Source organism: Perognathus longimembris, chromosome 13 (assembly GCF_023159225.1).
Source record: "Perognathus longimembris pacificus isolate PPM17 chromosome 13, ASM2315922v1, whole genome shotgun sequence".
Classification (NCBI taxonomy): Eukaryota; Metazoa; Chordata; class Mammalia; order Rodentia; family Heteromyidae; genus Perognathus; species Perognathus longimembris.
The window spans coordinates 60,216,880-60,234,045 of record NC_063173.1 but is presented as its reverse complement, the minus strand read 5'-3'; the positions used below and the strand labels follow the sequence as shown (position 1 = coordinate 60,234,045).

Here is a 17,166-nt window from a genome sequence, read left to right as displayed (position 1 = left end):
TAAAAACAGGATGACAGTCCAAACTCAAGACTGGACAAAAAGTAGTAAGACTCTTTTTCAAAATCACCAGAACGGGGCTGGGGATATGGCCTAGTGGCAAGAGAGCTTGCCTCATATACATGAGGCCCTGGGTTCGATTCCCCAGCACCACATATACAGAAAATGGCCAGAAGTGGCGCTGTGGCTCAAGTGGCAGAGTGCAGGGACAGTGCTCAGGCCCTGAGTCCAAGGCCCAGGACTGGCCAAAAAAAAAAAAAATCACCAGAACAAAAAAGAGGTGTGGCTTATTGCTACAGTGCTCGCCTAGCAGTCTTCAGTTCAAATCCCAATTAACACCAGAAAACAGAAAGAAAAAAAAATAGCATGTACTTGATAATTCAGCAGTAGAAGATTTAAAAGAGTAATCTAGACTAACAGTACCAGCAACCTAAACCTCAGAGACTAAACACCTCTGCTTGCTTGGTCAATGTAAGGGGGCCATCTAGAGTAATATCTAAAAATCCTGGACAAGATGTTAAGTTACTTCTTGAAACATAAAACTTGACTGATAAAAACAAGAAGAAGGGGGAAGTAGTGCTTTGGCTCAAGTGGTAGAGCACTAGTTTTGAGCTGAAGAGCTCAGCAATAGCGCCCAGGCCCAGAGTTCAAGCCCCACAACCAACCAACCAAACAAACCACAACCAAACAAAAAAACAAGAAGGGCTGGGAATATGGCTTAGCGGTAGAGTGATTGCCTCACATACATGAAGCCCTGGTTCAATTCCTCATCACTACATAAACAGAAAAGGCTCGAAGTGGTGCTGTGGCTCAAGTGGTAGAGTGCTAGCCTTATAACCACCTCCCAGAAGGTTGCGCTTGAAGCAAAGCAAAGGTACAGAATATTGTCTATTCTCTGACAAAAACCAAGCACCCAGTGCCTTGTACAATGGTAGGAGCCCAATCAAGTATCTGTTGACCACTGACTACATATGCACTGAGGGTATGTGGCCCTTCCTGTCAAACTACAGCATGATAAACAATGACTCTGAATATACTTGAAAATAAAGAGAAAATGAGCTTCCAGAAGCAAACAAAAAGGTAGGTATGCCAACACTGGTATTATCCACAGAATACATGGCTTATACTGTTGAAACAATGTATTATAGAAAGCATAAAGAACGGGGAGGGGGGAATGAGGGAGGAGGTAACAAACAGTACAAGAAATGTGTCCAATGCTTAATGTATGAAACTGTAACCTCTCTGTACATCAGTTTCACAATAAAAATTTTTTAAAAAGCATAAAGAACAAACTGGGGGGCTGGGGATATAGCCTAGTGGCAAGAGTGCCTGCCTCGGATACACGAGGCCCTAGGTTCGATTCCCCAGCACCACATATACAGAAAACGGCCAGAAGCGGCGCTGTGGCTCAAGTGGCAGAGTGCTAGCCTTGAGCGGGAAGAAGCCAGGGACAGTGCTCAGGCCCTGAGTCCAAGGCCCAGGACTGGCCAAAAAAAAAAAAAAAAGAACAAACTGGGAATATGGCCTAGTGGTAAGAGTGCTTGCCTTATATACATGAAGCCCTGGGTTCGATTCCTCAGCACCACATACATAGAAAAGGCCAGAAGAGGCGCTGTGGCTCAAGTGGCAGAGTGCTAGCCGTGAGCAAAAAGAAGCCAGGGACAGTGCTCAGGCACTGAGACCAAGCGCCAGGACTGGCAAAAACAAAACAAAACAACAACAACATAAAAAAACTACCAATAAAGAACAAGTAGACTTGGTAAAGAACTAAATAGAAGTTATCAAAATTGGCAAATATGACAGAGGCTGGGGTATAGCTCAATAGTAGAGTTTGCCTATTTGCCTAGCATTCTTAAGTTCCTATCCAAGTTCAATATCCAGCATTCCTCAAAAAAGAACAAAACTAAAGTCAGTCAGTGAATAAGAGTCCAACTACAAAAGTGAAGACAGAATCATTAATCTCAAAGACAGAACTGAAGAAGAAAACACCCGGAAAGGACACAGAATGATGAAAAACCAAAACTATTAAAGAGCATGGAAAGCCAGACATGGTAACAGCCACCTGTAATCCCACCCTCAGGAGAATGGGGCAGGTAGAACACAAGATGATCCTGTGCTGTGTAAGCAAGCCCTTAAAAGAGGGGAAGGGAAAAGGGACGAGAGATGCTAAAAACATAGAGGATCCCTAGAAAGATGTGTGCCAAATGAAATAAACTAGTCACCCAAGACTTCTTTATATAAAATGTCCAAAACGGGAAAATGAGTACAAAGTTTTGTTGGAGATGATGAAAATGTTCTAACACTAGATCATGGTAATGATTTTACAATCCTGTATTAAAACTCTTCAAACTGTACACTTTAAACAGGTGAATTGTTCAGTATGTGAATTATATTTCAATAAAGTTCTTTCTTTTACACCCCAGGAAGTATAAGATCACACCTGCCAAACAGTAATATAGTTGCCATCCTAAGGCCAACTGGTCCTAAATGTTTTGGAAACAAAAGGCACCATCCAACATTGAAGATATACATGGTCCCACTACCCTGAAACTCCTTCCAAAGTCTAAACTTGGAGAAAATGCTTTTGCAATTGTTGAGAGTGGGCTTCTTTCTTACTGGAAACAAAACCGCTCTCTAGTGACAGGACACAGAATGAGACTCATTCATTCTGAATTCATTCTGTCCATGCCCACACAGACAGAGGTCCTCATCTGCTCCTGCTCACCTCTAATGCTATTGCCCACCCTGCCAAACCCACCCCCTACCGGGCCTCTGTGCCTTCTTCCATTCTTGCTGGGAAAACCACAACCCCAGTTAAAGGAAGCACTGGTATTTGGGCTTCCAGTGAAATAACAGAAACCCAATGTCTGCATTTCAATTCAAGAAAGACCATCCTCAGAGAGGCCATCCCACATTTTAACCAATTCATCTTTCCCACAGAGTACTTCACCTTTTCCCTGCTCCTCTCCTCACGCACTGCCCACCCCAACTCGCCACCATCCCACTGGGGGAAGCAAAAAGCCAGAGAGGAAAACGTAATTCCTACAATGTGAGCCCCTCATATACTCCTTTCTCACCAAGGAAGGGCCCATGAATGCCAATCCCTTGGCCTGGGTCCCTCCCTGATCTCTTCCTAAGACTAGGGCTCCAAAAAGCTCTCCTCTACAAAATCATTTGCCACCAACATGACAATAATGCTGTGGTTCCTCCCATCTCAACAGAGCCCCATGGGTGTGGCATCCCCGCCCTTCTCTTCACCCTTCCCAGCTCACACAGCCATGTGGGGGCTGCTCTTCTGCCTCTTCACACCTGTGAGCCTAGGCCCTAGGTGCAGGTTCCAGGTTCCCACCCTCCTCCAGTCCCAGCAACACTTGCTCCAACTTCACCTTGGCCACTTTCACCTGATTACCCGTGACTCAGAGCTGGTCCTTCCTGTCCAGTGCCCTTGCTCAACCTCACAACTCCATACTTCCACCTCAAGTCCCAAGTCAGCCCAGACCTCTCCTGTAAACTCTGAAGGTCTTACTCCTACACAGCCTTTCCATTTGTCCTAACTGGACAAAGCCAAGCCCAACTCCTGATTTCGTTGTCACAATCTGCTCTTCCTGGATTCTTCCTTTTCTTCTTAAATGGTGACTCCCACCAAGAGTCCCTCATCCCATCCTTCCCTTCTCTTACACCCACACCCAATCTGTGCAAGTCCTGCCTGCTCTTCTTCAAGATGAATCCAGAATCCAACCACTTCTCACCTACCACCCCTGTTCCCTGCAGTTCAAGCTGCTACAACTGCTCTGCTGGGTCTCTACCACAGTTCCTAGCCTTGTTCCAGGAGCACAGGAAGAGCTATTCTTAACCTGGCTTTAGGGGACCTTTAAAAACCAGAATCTCCACTCAAAACAGATTCACAGAAAGACCAAATCTCAGCCGACTAATTCTCACACTTCCCTCCTCTCCCCAACCACGCTGTCCTCCTAGAGCAGGCATGCATACATACCGTACTTCATGCATACTGGACCCTCTGCCTAGAATGCTGGCCACACCCATGGCCCCTTCACCTGAAGAAGGGGCCATTCTCAGGAAGACCAATGACCAATACATTAAAATCTGCAAACAGACCCATCTACCACTTTTCCTACTGCCCTATGGATACATTAAGATGAGAACTGGAGATTGAACCCTGGAGCTTGCGCATACTAGGCAAGCAATCTACTACTTAAGCAACACTCCAACCTTGTTTGAATAAATACCTCAGGGTTGAAAGAGAAACCATGAAACAAAACATTTCAACTTACACAGTTTAATGGCATGCAAAAGTAAAGTTACATTATGAAAATAGATGGCAACACCATAAAAATAAAGCCATAAAATACCTTGAGGCAGGAGACAGGTGATCAGGAAGGGGACCTACAAGGAACCAAAAGTAGTGGCACTTCTTGACCACAATATATTCCCAATAGCTGACAGACATCAGGTACTACCTTAGCAACTATGCTCATCATATGAATGAATGCACCTACCATAACCTGAACCCAAGGATTAGAAACACACAGTGGGACCAGGAGCTCATGACTTGCCCCTGTAATCACAGCTACTCAGAAGGCTAAGACTTAGAGGATCACAGTTTGACGTTAGACAAGCAAAAAGCCAGGCTGAAGGTGTAGCTCAAGAGGCAGAACACCAACCAAGCAAGAAGCTGAGCGAGTAGTGGGCCCTGAGTCCAAACCCAGGTACTATCAAAAGATTTTAAAACATACAAAAACAGTGCCCAGGCCAAGTTTAAGCCCCATGACCCACACTAACAAAAACAAAATGAAACAATAAACAAAAAAAAAAAACCTGTGGCCCAGCTGGGCTGCTATAATTCTACAGAATTCTCTACAAGCTGAGATTTTTCTGCCATCTCTCTGTTTATTCTTCAATACAGTCTAAATTTAACTCTAAGTACTGACCTTTCACGTTCTAAGTCAATCAAAATCATGGTTCTCATGACAGAAAACCCCAAAGGGCAATCAAGTCATTGTTCCTCCCTCACTGTCCTCATCCAGGATGGAAAGCACAGTGTAGGTCCACCTACTTTGCCAGACTGCCCTCAAGTGTGTCAGTGCTGCACTGTCTTTCTGACTCCAGTGTATCTCTGCCACCAGTACTCTTGCTCAGATTTAAATTGGGTTAAATTGGGTTCTAGGAACCAGAACTACATCCACAGTTGGCACCACGTCTGACTCGGCACTCAGGTCTACCCTTATTTCGGCAGCCATTTTAGATCCACTCTCTAATGTTCCTAAATTTAATCTTTACTTTGGGCTACCAGACTTCATGGCAGTCAAACTTTGGGATAAAAGCAATTTGGAGTTTAGAACTAATATCTTAGTTTTCCAAAGTCACCGAGAAGTAGAACATCAGTGCCTTCTTGAATCTGATATTCAGAACCTGTATTTGTATAAATTTACTTAAAGCTGGGCACCAGTGGCTCACACCTGTAATATTAGCTACTACTCAGGTGGGGAACTGGCTCCAGAACATTCCCACTGTCAGTGTGGATGCCAAAATCTGAAGATGCTCAAGACCCTTCCATAAAATGCTGTTTATATAACCTACACACATCCTTCTGTATACTTTAAATCATCTCTCAATAACTTAAATTATTCAAAATAAGTAATGCTATTTACTAGTTGTTATGCTTTATCATTTAGGGAATGACAAGGGAATATTCATACGTGTTCAGCAGAGATGCAACTAAGTAAGCACTCTAGCTGTAAGTGCACCAAAGTCCCAAGGACAATGCTCTGAAGATCTGGGATGTGGCTGGCGGGAACAGCAGGGCATACCTACACACAGTATACCTACACACCACTTAATTCATGAGAGATTCAGTAGAGTGCTTGGTGCCCAGGAGAAATTCCTTTTGGAACTTCCTGCAATTTTTTTAAAAACTATTTTCAATCCATGGCTACTTGAACCCATGGGTGTAGAACCCGAGGATGCATAAGACACAAAGAACTGACTATAGAATCCTAACAAGCTTTGTTAACTGGTCTTTGTAGTTGCCAGTCTCTGCCCCCAGAATGCAAGTCTTTACCAGCTTGTTCAGCAGTGAATCCCCCTTCTGGCAGAGTAAGGACTCAACATAGCTGCTGATCAAAAAAAAGGAAGATTAGAAGTAGATCAGGTTGCTAGTTGTTCCCAACATACCCCTAGGCTAAATTTCAAGATGATAATGGAAAGTGCCTCCAGGACTTTGCACCTTAAATATGGCCAGATAATAACACATAGTTGCCGAAAGCTTGGCTAGTTTTCATGCTAACAAGTCTTCCATTCAGTAAGCAAGATACAGCACTAAATTTCCTCCTCAATAGAGGAAAGCCAACCAGGGCACAGAGGACTCCCTTTGCTAGAGGCCTAGCCAACACACCAAATGCCTCTCTCTTGCCTTCAAAGGACAGAATGAATGTACTGATCCAGGACTAACTCTGGGAAAAGGTAGAGAAGTTGAAGGTAGCTACAATCTACCACCAAAACCAACAAGTGACTGGCATGCTGATGGCAAAAGATACAAAACTTAAGAAATACCAGGAGTAGGGCTGGGAATATGGCCTATTGGCAAGAGTGCTCACCTCGTATACATGAAGCCCTGGGTTGGATTCCCCAGCACCACATATGTAGAAAACGGCCAGAAGTGGCGCTGTGGCTCAAGTGGCAGAGTGCTAGCCTTGAGCAAAAAGAAGCCAGGGACAGTGCTCAGGCCCGGAGTCAAGGCCCAGGACTGGCAAAAAAAAAAAAAAAAGAAATACCAGTAGTAGCTGGAAACTGGTGGTTCACACCTGTAATCTTAGCTATTCAGGAGGCTGAGATATATATGAGGATCATGGTTCAAAGCCAGCCTGAGCAGGGCAGGAAGGACAAGGCAGGAAGGAAAGTCCATGAGACTCATCCCCAATTAACCACCAGAAAACTGGAAGTGGCACTGTGACTCAAGTGGTAGAGATCTAGCCATGAGCTGAAAAGCTCAGAGACAGTGCCCATACCCAGAGTTCAAGCCCCACGACCAATCAAAAAAAAAGGGGGGGTGGGGGAAATACAAGTAGTACCACTACCACAGGAGCAAACCCTTGTGGATGGGGATTGGGTTTGTGGGAAAGTGTCAGTAACATGAGGTAAAGGACAAAATGGTTCAAATTTATTGTTAAATCAGTTCATTGGGAAAAAAAGAAATAAAAAGTTTTTCTTTTTTTGAGCCATAGCTCCACTTCTGGCCTTTTCCTTGGGTAGTTAACTGGAGAGTCTCATGAACTGAACTTTTACTGCCCTAGCTGGCTTTGAACTGTGATCCTCAGAGCTCAGTTTCCTGAGTACCTAGAATTACTGGCCTGAGCCACTGGAAACAGACTCATTTAAACTTATTTTAAAACTCACTCTTCAGGCACCTAAGAAAGAATGACCATGCACCATCTCTTCACACTACTAAAATAGCCTTCAAGGCAGGATGTAGGTACTTCAAAGGCCAAGCTCACTGATTGAGAGCAGTGGTTTCAAAGCCCAGCTGCCAAAACGTTGTTTGGGAAGCTTTTAAAATTAAGATGCCACCATGATTTGCAGAGGTGGAGCCCAGTATCCAATCTTAACGCTGGTCCATCTAGGATCTTCCAGATTCCAGAGGAGGGCTTCTCACCCTCAGCACCAGTGATCGCCGAGGCTGGAGAGCTGGGTGGGGAAGTGGCTGTACTGTGAATGAGATGACTAGCGGTAGTCTTGGCTTCTACCCTCTGGAAGCATACCACAAGTGTCATAGGCAAAAATGTACCCCTGGGAAATAACAATTATCCCTAGTTAAGAAACCCTAACCAGTGGTTGGGAATATGGCCTAGTTGCAAGAGTGCTTGTCTCATATACATGAAGCCCTGGTTCGATTCCCCAGCACCACATATATAGAAAAGCTGGAAGTGGTGCTGTGGCCCAAGTGGCAGAGTGCTAGCCTTGAGCAAAAAGAAGCCAGGGACAGTGCTCAGGCCCTGAGTCAAGTCCCCAGGACTGGCAACAAAAAAAAAAAAGAAAGAAAGAAACCCTGACCAAAAGTAAATAAAAAGCTAATTATTATTCTAATTTTTCCCTTTTGTTTTTGCAGTACTGGGGATGGAACACAGGGCTTTGTACTTTACTGCTGAGCTATATCCCCAACCCTCAAATCATTTTATAACAGAAGCCCTTGAAGGTGCAAAAAGACACTGAAATGGAAACACCTGCCACCCTGATGAGCACCCTGTAAATACAAATTTGTGCTAGTGAAAAAAGAATGATCTAAAATCTTCTTTAAAAAGGACAAAGGCTAGGCATGGCAGCTCACACTTGTAATCCCAGCAACTGGGAAAATGAGACTCAACATCGAAGGCCCACCTAGGCAAAGTGGCAAGACCCTATCTGAAAAATAACTACAAGAATAAGGGCTAGAAGCCAGGCTTGCATGATAGTGAATGCAAAGACCTGAATTCAAGTCTTAAAACACCCCTCCCCCCAAAAAAGGAAAGACAAATATGAAAGCAGACTAAAGCCAGGAGGCTAGTTATATTTTTTTACTACATTCTAAGAAAAAGTGGCTAACACTACTTAGCTCCACTGTACCGACCAACAGCTCAGATCCTGAGGCTCAGATGAGAGTGGTGCTTTTTATGAGATAAACTCAATGGTGACTTTTAGCTGAGCTCTGAGAAAAACCTGATTATCACTACTATTAACTCTTCTGAAGTGTGGTAAAAATCTTAACATCTTAAACCAACATATATTTACAAAATTGTAGAGTTCTCAAATACTTAAAACGAAGAAAGCAAACTAAACCCCTGACAAAGACTGTTTTAAGGAAGAGGGGTTTACTTGTAACAAGCACATCATTTTCTGGACCAAACTAATACAAAAATTTATCATGAAGAAGCTAGGTAAACCTCATTCTATCAAGTCTAATTTCTTTACTATCCTCTTGCTGTCCAGCTGATTCTCAACCTCTCAATTAGTCACTGACACTAAGTAAGCTGGTTTTTATGAATAATGTTCTGGGGGAGGGTGTAGGGAGGAGTGTTAGTTTGCTGTACTTTACATAGAGGTTAAGAGTCTTCTAAACTCAAAACAACCTTCCTCCTGTCTTTAGGTAAGTAAGACCAGCAAGATGTTCAACTGAAGACTGAAGTCTATTAAATACACCAGTGTTAACAAACTAAGCCAAGAACCAAGTAACTATCACCAAGAGAAAGGCACTGGTTTCCAGTATCACAGAGGACACACAGAGCAGGCATTGAGAGAGCTTAGTGGCCCAGTGCATTGCCCTTGGTTAAATATCCCAGACTCCCTTAACAGTCCCCAAGAGGTGCAGAATAGCTGCTAGAGCATTCATCCGGACAACAGCCATTTCCCAAACTATAGGCTGAGCATTCCTTATCCAAAATGCTTGGCACCATGAGTTAACTGTCCAAATTTTGGAGTATTTACACAGACTTTGCCAGTTAAGCACCCCTAATTCAAAATGGTCCAAAATCTGAAACTCTGAGCCCTGACTTGCTGCAATTTTGATTTTCGGTTTAGGGATGTACAACCTGTATCTTAGCTGAAGACCATTTCAACATAGGAGCCTTGTACTTGTCCATAACAAGGGAGAATACTAAGAACCCTAGAGGTTCCTGATGTGAGGGCCAATCACACCCCACTGTACTCTACCCACTCAGCAGGAGAGGAGGAACAAGCCCTATGCTCCGGATTTTTTTTTTCCAGTACTTAACAAAACACTTTGAAGTGCCACCACTTTAACTCCAGCAAAACTGTCACTTAATGAATTTTTAAGAATCCCTCGCATAAATACAAAAATCAAATAACTGTGGAATACAGAGCTTTCCTATCTAAACACTTGAAATGCAAACTTAAATTAGTAATACTAATTGCTAATCGCTGAGCCAGGCATGTTGTCTGGCTACTTTCCTTACACCACCTTATTTACATTCACTACTCAGTTACTCGTATAACTTGGCCATTTGTGGGAACAAGCTCCTGAAACAGACACTATTACTATCAATATTCCCATATTATTGAGGAAGCACAGGGTTGAGTCACTTGCCCAAGGTCGAGAAGCTAGAAAGTGATCAGGCCGGGCTCTGAAACCAGACAGTCTAGAAGAAGGCTCAATGGACCACCACTATCAAGGCATCTTCGTACTTGCTGCCTAAGGGGCATTTCAGTGGCTGGAAATCTGAGTCCCTTTCTTTCTCGCTGCGGATCTGCGACTTGACCTTGAGGACAAAACACCACAGTAAACTTCACTAAACCAAGTGAAACAATATCAACATACACAAGTGCTCCAGGGATGAAAGATAAACAACCACCACGCACCCTCCCCCCGCCACAAGTGCAAAACATAAACAAAGCCCCGGAGTCCCCACCAGGAAGGAACACTGGGAATGACACAAAGTCTGAAGGTTGAGCCGCCAGGGCAGAGAAGCACATCAGAAGACTCAACTCCGTCCACCTACAACTCAAAGTCCAAGTTCTGGTCCAAGCGCGCGAGACCTCAGAACCGAAAAACCTCCGGGCTTCCTTAAGAGTGCTTCCTTAAGGGTGCCTGACCGCCTTCTCCCCCCCCCCCGCCCGTACCGGGGGAAGGACCACCCCCCTCCCGGGCTCCTCCGAGACCCCGGAGAGGCGTTGGGGCCCGGGTTCCCATCGGACGGCGGCGAAGGCTACGGGGCGACTCCGGACCCGGTTTCCGTGCATCTCCATAACTGCGCGGCGAACCAACCGAACCGCACAGAACTTGCTCCGGAGAGGACGGAGTCCCACGGCGTCTTCACGAGTCCGGAGGCGACTTTCTGCCTGCGCGGCGGGCGGCGCCGCCGTGGGGGAAGCGGAACCGATGTGCGCCCGGCCTGGCCGGGAGCCGGGCTCGGTTCGGGGCGCGCCTCGCTCGCTCGCTCGCTCACCCGCCCGCCCGCCCGCCCGGCCTCCGTCCCGCCGCCGCGCCAGGCCGCGGACGCCACCGCGGCGCGAAGCGGGCGGCCCCGGCAGGCCCGGCCCGGCTGACAGGAGCCGGCGGCCGCGGCCCGAAGGGACTCGGCGCCGCCGCGCCTCCCCGGCCGCCCAGCGAGCGAATTCCGGGGGGGAGGGGAGAGGGGCAGGGACGTTCCCTCCCGCGCCGCCCAGGCCCGGCCGGAGCCCCGCCGCCCCGCCGCCCGCGAGGCCCGCGCAGCCCGCGCCGCGGCCCGCTCCGTCGCCCCCACCCCACCCCACCACCCGGAGATGCCCACGACCCACCGCTAGTTGCGCTCAGGCGGGAAACGCGCTCACCGACACCATCAGCGAAGCGCCCAAAATGGCGGACGTATCAAGCAGGCCTTGAGTCTCCCCCGCCCTCCCTCTGGATGCCTCTCAGCCAGTCACAGACGCGACCCCGCCCCCTACTGAATGCTCATTGGCCTCTTTCCCCGGCCCCCCGCAACCTATTGGATCTCCCAGCGGCTCCTTTGCCCCCGCTCCAATAGGCTCTCAGGCCCTGTCAGTCAAGCGCGAGGAGGGCGTTCTTTTCCCAGGGACTTGAGGGAGACGGAACCTTTAGGACCCGGAGTCTGAGAAGCAAATCAGAAACCGGCAGAAGCCTGGCTGGGTCTCCCTGCGCCGTAGCAACAACAGAGTCCCCGCTTGATGGACGCTCGGCACAACCAATTAGAGCGGCCAGTGCCTTTTAAAACGAAGTGGAGCCAGACCAATGACGTCCCGGGACCTCGGGGCTGCCAGGAAGCCTGTGGGGGTGCTGCGGAGGCCGCGGGGGGGAGGGGGCGCAACCGGCGGTGACGTGAGCCTCATTACGCGGCGCGGCGGAAGCGCCCCCGAGCTGGGGAATTAGCTCAAGTGGTAGAGCGCTCGCTTAGCATGTGAGAGGTAGCGGGATCGATGCCCGCATTCTCCACGGGTGCGTTTTACACTCGGGAGCTCGCCGTCCGGGCTCACCACTTTAGCGCGGGGCAGCCACGGAATCGGTGCACCCGGGTGTGTGGGGGTGGGTGTCCGGGTGTCCCTCGGGCTGTGGGGGGGGATAAGGGAAGGTGGAGGTCCCGGAAGAAGCGAGCGGCCCGGAGTTTGATGTTTTGTTCGAAGAATTTACACCCGAGCTTCTTCCAAAATGCCGCACGTGAGCCTCCGGACCCCCCAACCCTCCCCCCGCAGGCCTCCCGGGGCGCCACCGCCGCCCGTCCCGTCGCCCACTTCCTCTTGCAGTGGCGGGGAAGTCAGCAGGGCACGAAGCTCAGGTGCCCCGAGCCGTGCGGGGTGCCCCAGGGATCGTCCCCTCGCGCCTGGGAAATGGCAGGTGACCAGGGCGAGCAGGCTGGGGCCGGGGGCAGAGCCGCCCTGGGAGCGGGGACTCACATCACAGGACCCAGAGGACATCCCAGGTGACCAGGGCCAGCGGGCCGGGGCCGGGGGCAGAGCCGCCCTGGGAGCGGGGGACTCACATCACAGTACCCAGAGGACATCCCAGGTGACCAGGGCGAGCAGGCTGGGGCTGGGGCTGGGCCCAGGGGCAGAGCCGCCCTGGGAGGGGGGACTCACATCACAGGACCCAGAGGACATCCCAGGTCACCAGGGCGAGCGGGCTGGAGCTGGGTCTGGGCCCAGGGGAAGAGCCGCCCTGGGAGGGGGGACTCATCACAGGACCCAGAGGACATCCCGGGTGACCAGAGCGAGCGGGCTGGGGCCGGGGCCGGGGCCGGGGGCAGAGCCACCCTGGGACGGGGGACTCACATCACAGGACCCAGAGGACATCCCAGGTGACCAGGGCGAGTGGGCTGGGGCCGAGGCTGGGGCCGGGGCCGGGGGCAGAGCCACCCTGGGAGGGGGGACTCACATCACAGGACCCAGAGGTCAGGGGCGCAAGGAGAAGGATGACACAGACCCGAGAGGGGTGCCTTGGAGTGCCCTGGAGGCAGGCATGGTTGGGAGGGACAGGGCCACAGAGCCCCTTCCCAGTGCTCACAGCTCAGACAAGGGCTTCCCGCCCCTCAGGTCCAGCAGCTACCCCAGCCATGGTGGCTGGTCACAGACGCCCATGCTAGCTCCAGGCTCCTGAGGTTGGGAAACGTATCCCAGCCTAGGTGCTGGGCTGCAGAAGGGCAGAACCTGCCGGGGCAGGCACCTAAGGCCTTTCCCAAGTTCAGCATCTCATTGCAAGGACCCCCGCTGGCCTGAGCTTCCCCCAACCTCACCGACAGGGAGCCTGTGTATAGCTGGGGTCAATGTAGGACCTGGGAGTGCCGAACCTCTATCCTCACTCACCTCCAGTCCTGTGGCCCATGACAGACTCAAGAAACCGTTTGTGAAAGTTCAGAATGGTATTCTCCCCATTTTACAGATGAGCTAACTGAGGCCCAGTGAGCACTGCAATGCTAAGTACTAGCCTTGTCTGGGCCCACTAGCCACTCTGTCTCCCCAGGTGTGTGTGTGTGTGCGCGCGTGCACGTGTGCTTGTCAGTAGGTGGGTGGGTGTTGGTGTGTGTGCATGCACACCTGCCAGTCCTGGGGCTTGAACCTGTCCCTAAGCTTTTTCACTCAAGGCTGGCACTCTACCACTTGAGCCACAGCTTCACTGCTGGCTTTTGGCTGACTAATTGGAGCTAAGAGTCTCCCGCTCTGGCTGGCTTCACACCTTGATCCTCAGCTCTCAGGCTTCCGAGCAGGAGGGTGTGTGGGCTTGCTGCAGGTCTCCTCGGGGAAGTTGAGAGCTGCAGCCTGTGTCCACACCCACTGCCCTGCGCGCTCAGGGAGCAAACAGGGCAGAGGGGCCAAGCCGACCCTGCTGCTCAGAGGCCTTCGCTTGAGGCCGCCCAGCTACGGGGGGACAGTCAAGTGGACATTAGGAAGAGGGGCAGAAAGGCTGACAGCTGGGAGGGGTGGAGAGGTAGAGGTGGGGGCAGGAACTGGACGACGGCGGGAGGAACGGCAGGAATGGAGAAGCCGGGGGGAAGAAGTCAAGGCAGGGCTCGGTGCCGCCGTGTGTGCGGCCCGCCCGGGAGGTCCCAGCCTCCTGCCACCCCGCACATGCTTTGCGTCACCCACCCCCAGGGGAGCTGCCAGAGTGTGTTTCGGGCCCCCCATCCCTGCCTCAGGTGGGTCGGAGCTATGAGTGCTATAATTAAATAAGACGGTACAACACTTCGCGCAGAGAAAGGAGACCCCGTAAGTGGCCAGTGACGGCGAGGCGAAGTCGGGGGTCTCCCTGGAGGAGGCGCAGTCCGAGCTCAACCCATGGGCCGAGTGGAGCCAGACAATCCCGAAGCAAGGAATGACTGAGAACCTTTACACATGACACAGGGCCACCTTGGATTCGGGAAACTTCTAGAGTTCATGGGTTACCGCCTTATCCCTTTTCTCCTAACCTTTCTGTAGTTTAATGTTTAATTTTCAATCTGCCTACACGATTTTTTTTTTTTTGGTCGGTCACGGGGCTTGAACCCTGGGCCAGGGCTGGACCCTGAGCTCTTCAGCTCTCCTACTTGACCCTCCCTGCCACACGTGGCTTGTTGGTGGTGAAGTAGCGAAAGCGAGCCTCTGGGACTTGGCGGCCGCGCTCCCCGGCTTCAGCCCCCCCCCCCCCCCCAGCCGCTGGAATCACAGGTGTGAGCCACCGACGCGGCCCCGGAATGGAGACGAAGCCCGAGACTTTCTTCCGGTGCGATGGCAGAGCTCCTTTGGGGTTGGGGCGCTCCTCAAGTACGTGCGCTGCTGTCGGGCTGGGGCAGGGCTCCGGGGGACCTACATGGACGGACATCCACCTCCTCTAAATGGACGGACATCCACCTCCTCTCCTCCCCGTTCTTTTCCACTGAGCAGTGAACCGTCTGCGCTGAGAGCCAGGCTTCCCGCCACTCAGCTGCTGTCTGCCACGGGCGCGGGGTGGGGGGGGCGCGTCCTGGGAGAAGAGGCAGAGACGTGGGAGTCTGAGGACAGGGGGGAGGGGGACCCCAGCCTCCAGGTGTAAGGTACAGGCCCACACGAGTCAGCCGCACGCCCACAAGCAGGAACCCTGAGTGGAACCCAGGCCTTACCCGACCTCCTGGACAGCCAGGCAGGTGCCTTGCCTGGCACTGGACATGCCAAGGCCCGGCCACGTGGTCTCTGTTCAACTGCCCAGATTGGACATTGCCCCTGCAGCCCAGAGTGGCTGCAGAGGCCCAGGGCAGGCAGCAGGAAGCCCCCACACCCTTCTGTCATGAGGGGTGGAGGAGGCTGAGCTAAGTGGGTGACCCTCCTCCCCACAGCTCCACCCAAACTTGGGGAGTAACGGCTGCCACCACGGAGGTGAGTGGGTCTGGAGGGAGAGCCGAAGCGCCTGAGGCCCCGCTTAGTAGCAGGTGGTAACATCTACTGGATGAAGAGATGGTAAAGCAGTTCTGGCTTTGCTTCTAGGTACCCCAAAAATTGGGGATCCCCCTTTACCTAGCTGGGCTGTTACAAAATGAAATAGCCAGGTTAACGTCACCCTGTCCTACAAGACAGAGCTCAGTGCTAGGCGAGAGGAGGCACCTGCCTGGATTCCCCACCAGGCGGGAGGCAGAGGCGGAAGGGTGGCTGTTTGAAACTGGCCCCTGGAAAAATGGAAAGCCCTACCTAAAAATAAGCTGAAGCAAAAAGGGCTGGGGCTGGGGATATGGCCTAGTGGCAAGAGTGCCTGCCTCGGATACACGAGGCCCTAGGTTCGATTCCCCAGCACCACATATACGGAAAACAGCCAGAAGCGGCGCTGTGGCTCAAGTGGCAGAGTGCTAGCCTTGAGCAGGAAGAAGCCAGGGACAGTGCTCAGGCCCTGAGTCCAAGGCACTCAAGTGACGGAGCAACCTCTACCTGGAGTTTGAGGCTCTGACTTTAAACCCTAGGTCTACCAAGAAAGTAAAAGAGTGACCATTCAAAGGCAGAGCCATGACTGGCAGGCCTGGGTCCCCAACACGGGTGGATCCCGCCTGTCACCCCAACTACTCAGGAGACAGAGCTGAGAATCCAGGTTTAAAGCCCACCAGGGGAGAAAAGTCTGTAGGACTCTTTATTCCCAGTTAGCCAACAAAAACTCTGGACACAGAGCTGGAGGGATGGCTCACGTGGCAAAGTGGCAGTCTTTAGCAACAAAGACGGGGGAAAGAGCGAGAAGACTCCATGCCCGCCCTGGGAAGCGAAGTCTATGAGACTCTTCTCTCCTATTAACCAGCAAAAGAAGCTGCAGGTGGAGGTGCGGCTCAAGTGGCAGAACACCATCTTGAACGGACAAGACTAAGGACTGACAAGCAAGCCCCAACGTGGGCATGCGCAACACACACACACACACACACACACACACACACGGAGCACAGGACCGGGCACGCAGTACCTGCTGAAGGCTGCATGGCAGGGAGGGTGCAGAGGGGCGGGCCGGCCTCCAGAGGGCGCCCTGGCCATGGCCTGGCTCCGCCCCGTCCAGCCCATTCAAGCTGAGGTGCTCCAGGGGGCCCGTGCGGGCTGAGGGCGTCCACGCGGCCCCCCATTACGTGAATGCACACTGGCACAAAAGAACGGCAGTGAGGTTTGGAGGAAGAAGAAGAGCTAAGTTTATAAATACTTTTCTCCGCTGTACAAAGTTCTCCCGGCCCTGCCCACCCGCAACACTGCTCACGTTTCTCATGCGTGTTTGGTTTTTTTTAAAATCCCAATTATATTTATTTTTTTAATCATAAAATATATTTTTCTTTGTTCATATTTAAACATATTTACAGGGGCGCAGCGAGGCTGGGTGGGCCGGCCGAGGTCAGGATGAGTCGGTGCAGGGGGACGGCGGGGGCGGGAAGAGGTGACAGTAGCTCCGCTCGGTGGCGGGGGAGGGCGGGCAGCTGTCCTCGGCAGACAGGTACTGGCTGTGCGGGGTGGGCGGGGGTGGGTAGGGGTCTGAGTCCGAGTTCAAGTCCAGGTAGTACTTGCTGGCCTTCCAGCGGCTGGCGCTGTAGTCGCTGTCGCACACGTCCGTGCTGCAGGGGGTGGTGGGGGGCGCCATGCCTCGAATGACGTAGGGCCTGTGGGGGGGGGGAGGGGGTGGAGAAGGAGCTTGAGGAAGCCCCAGCATGCACTGCGGCCCTGGAGTTGCTTGCCCCTTAGCAAGCTCTAGAGACCCTCATGTCAGCCGTG

General features: G+C 51.5%; 2 protein-coding genes and 1 non-coding gene across 15 annotated transcripts in view; 1 reads left to right on the top strand and 2 right to left on the bottom strand.

The window, feature by feature from the left end:
* Ppp6r3 (protein phosphatase 6 regulatory subunit 3) overlaps positions 1–11,409 on the bottom strand; it is a 105,465-nt gene extending 94,056 nt beyond the window's left edge. For 12 of the 13 annotated variants that reach the window (XM_048359681.1, XM_048359684.1, XM_048359686.1 and 9 more), the window contains exon 1: positions 11,281–11,409. The gene's annotated coding sequence lies outside the window, so the exon portion shown is untranslated. Of the gene's footprint in view, positions 1–10,728; positions 10,834–11,280 lie in introns of those variants that run through there. The other variant, XM_048359679.1, reaches the window with a different exon arrangement.
* A 450-nt stretch (positions 11,410–11,859) lies between these two features.
* On the top strand, positions 11,860–11,932 carry Trnaa-agc. Its single transcript has one exon. It is a non-coding gene; the product is annotated as a tRNA-Ala (tRNA).
* A 4,659-nt stretch (positions 11,933–16,591) lies between these two features.
* Positions 16,592–17,166, bottom strand: part of Lrp5 (LDL receptor related protein 5) — an 84,758-nt gene continuing 84,183 nt past the window's right edge. Inside the window, exon 23 of the mRNA XM_048359661.1 lies at positions 16,592–17,054. Within this exon, the coding sequence (XP_048215618.1) occupies positions 16,793–17,054 (262 nt within the window). The 3' untranslated portion in view covers positions 16,592–16,792. The remainder of the gene's footprint in view (positions 17,055–17,166) is intronic.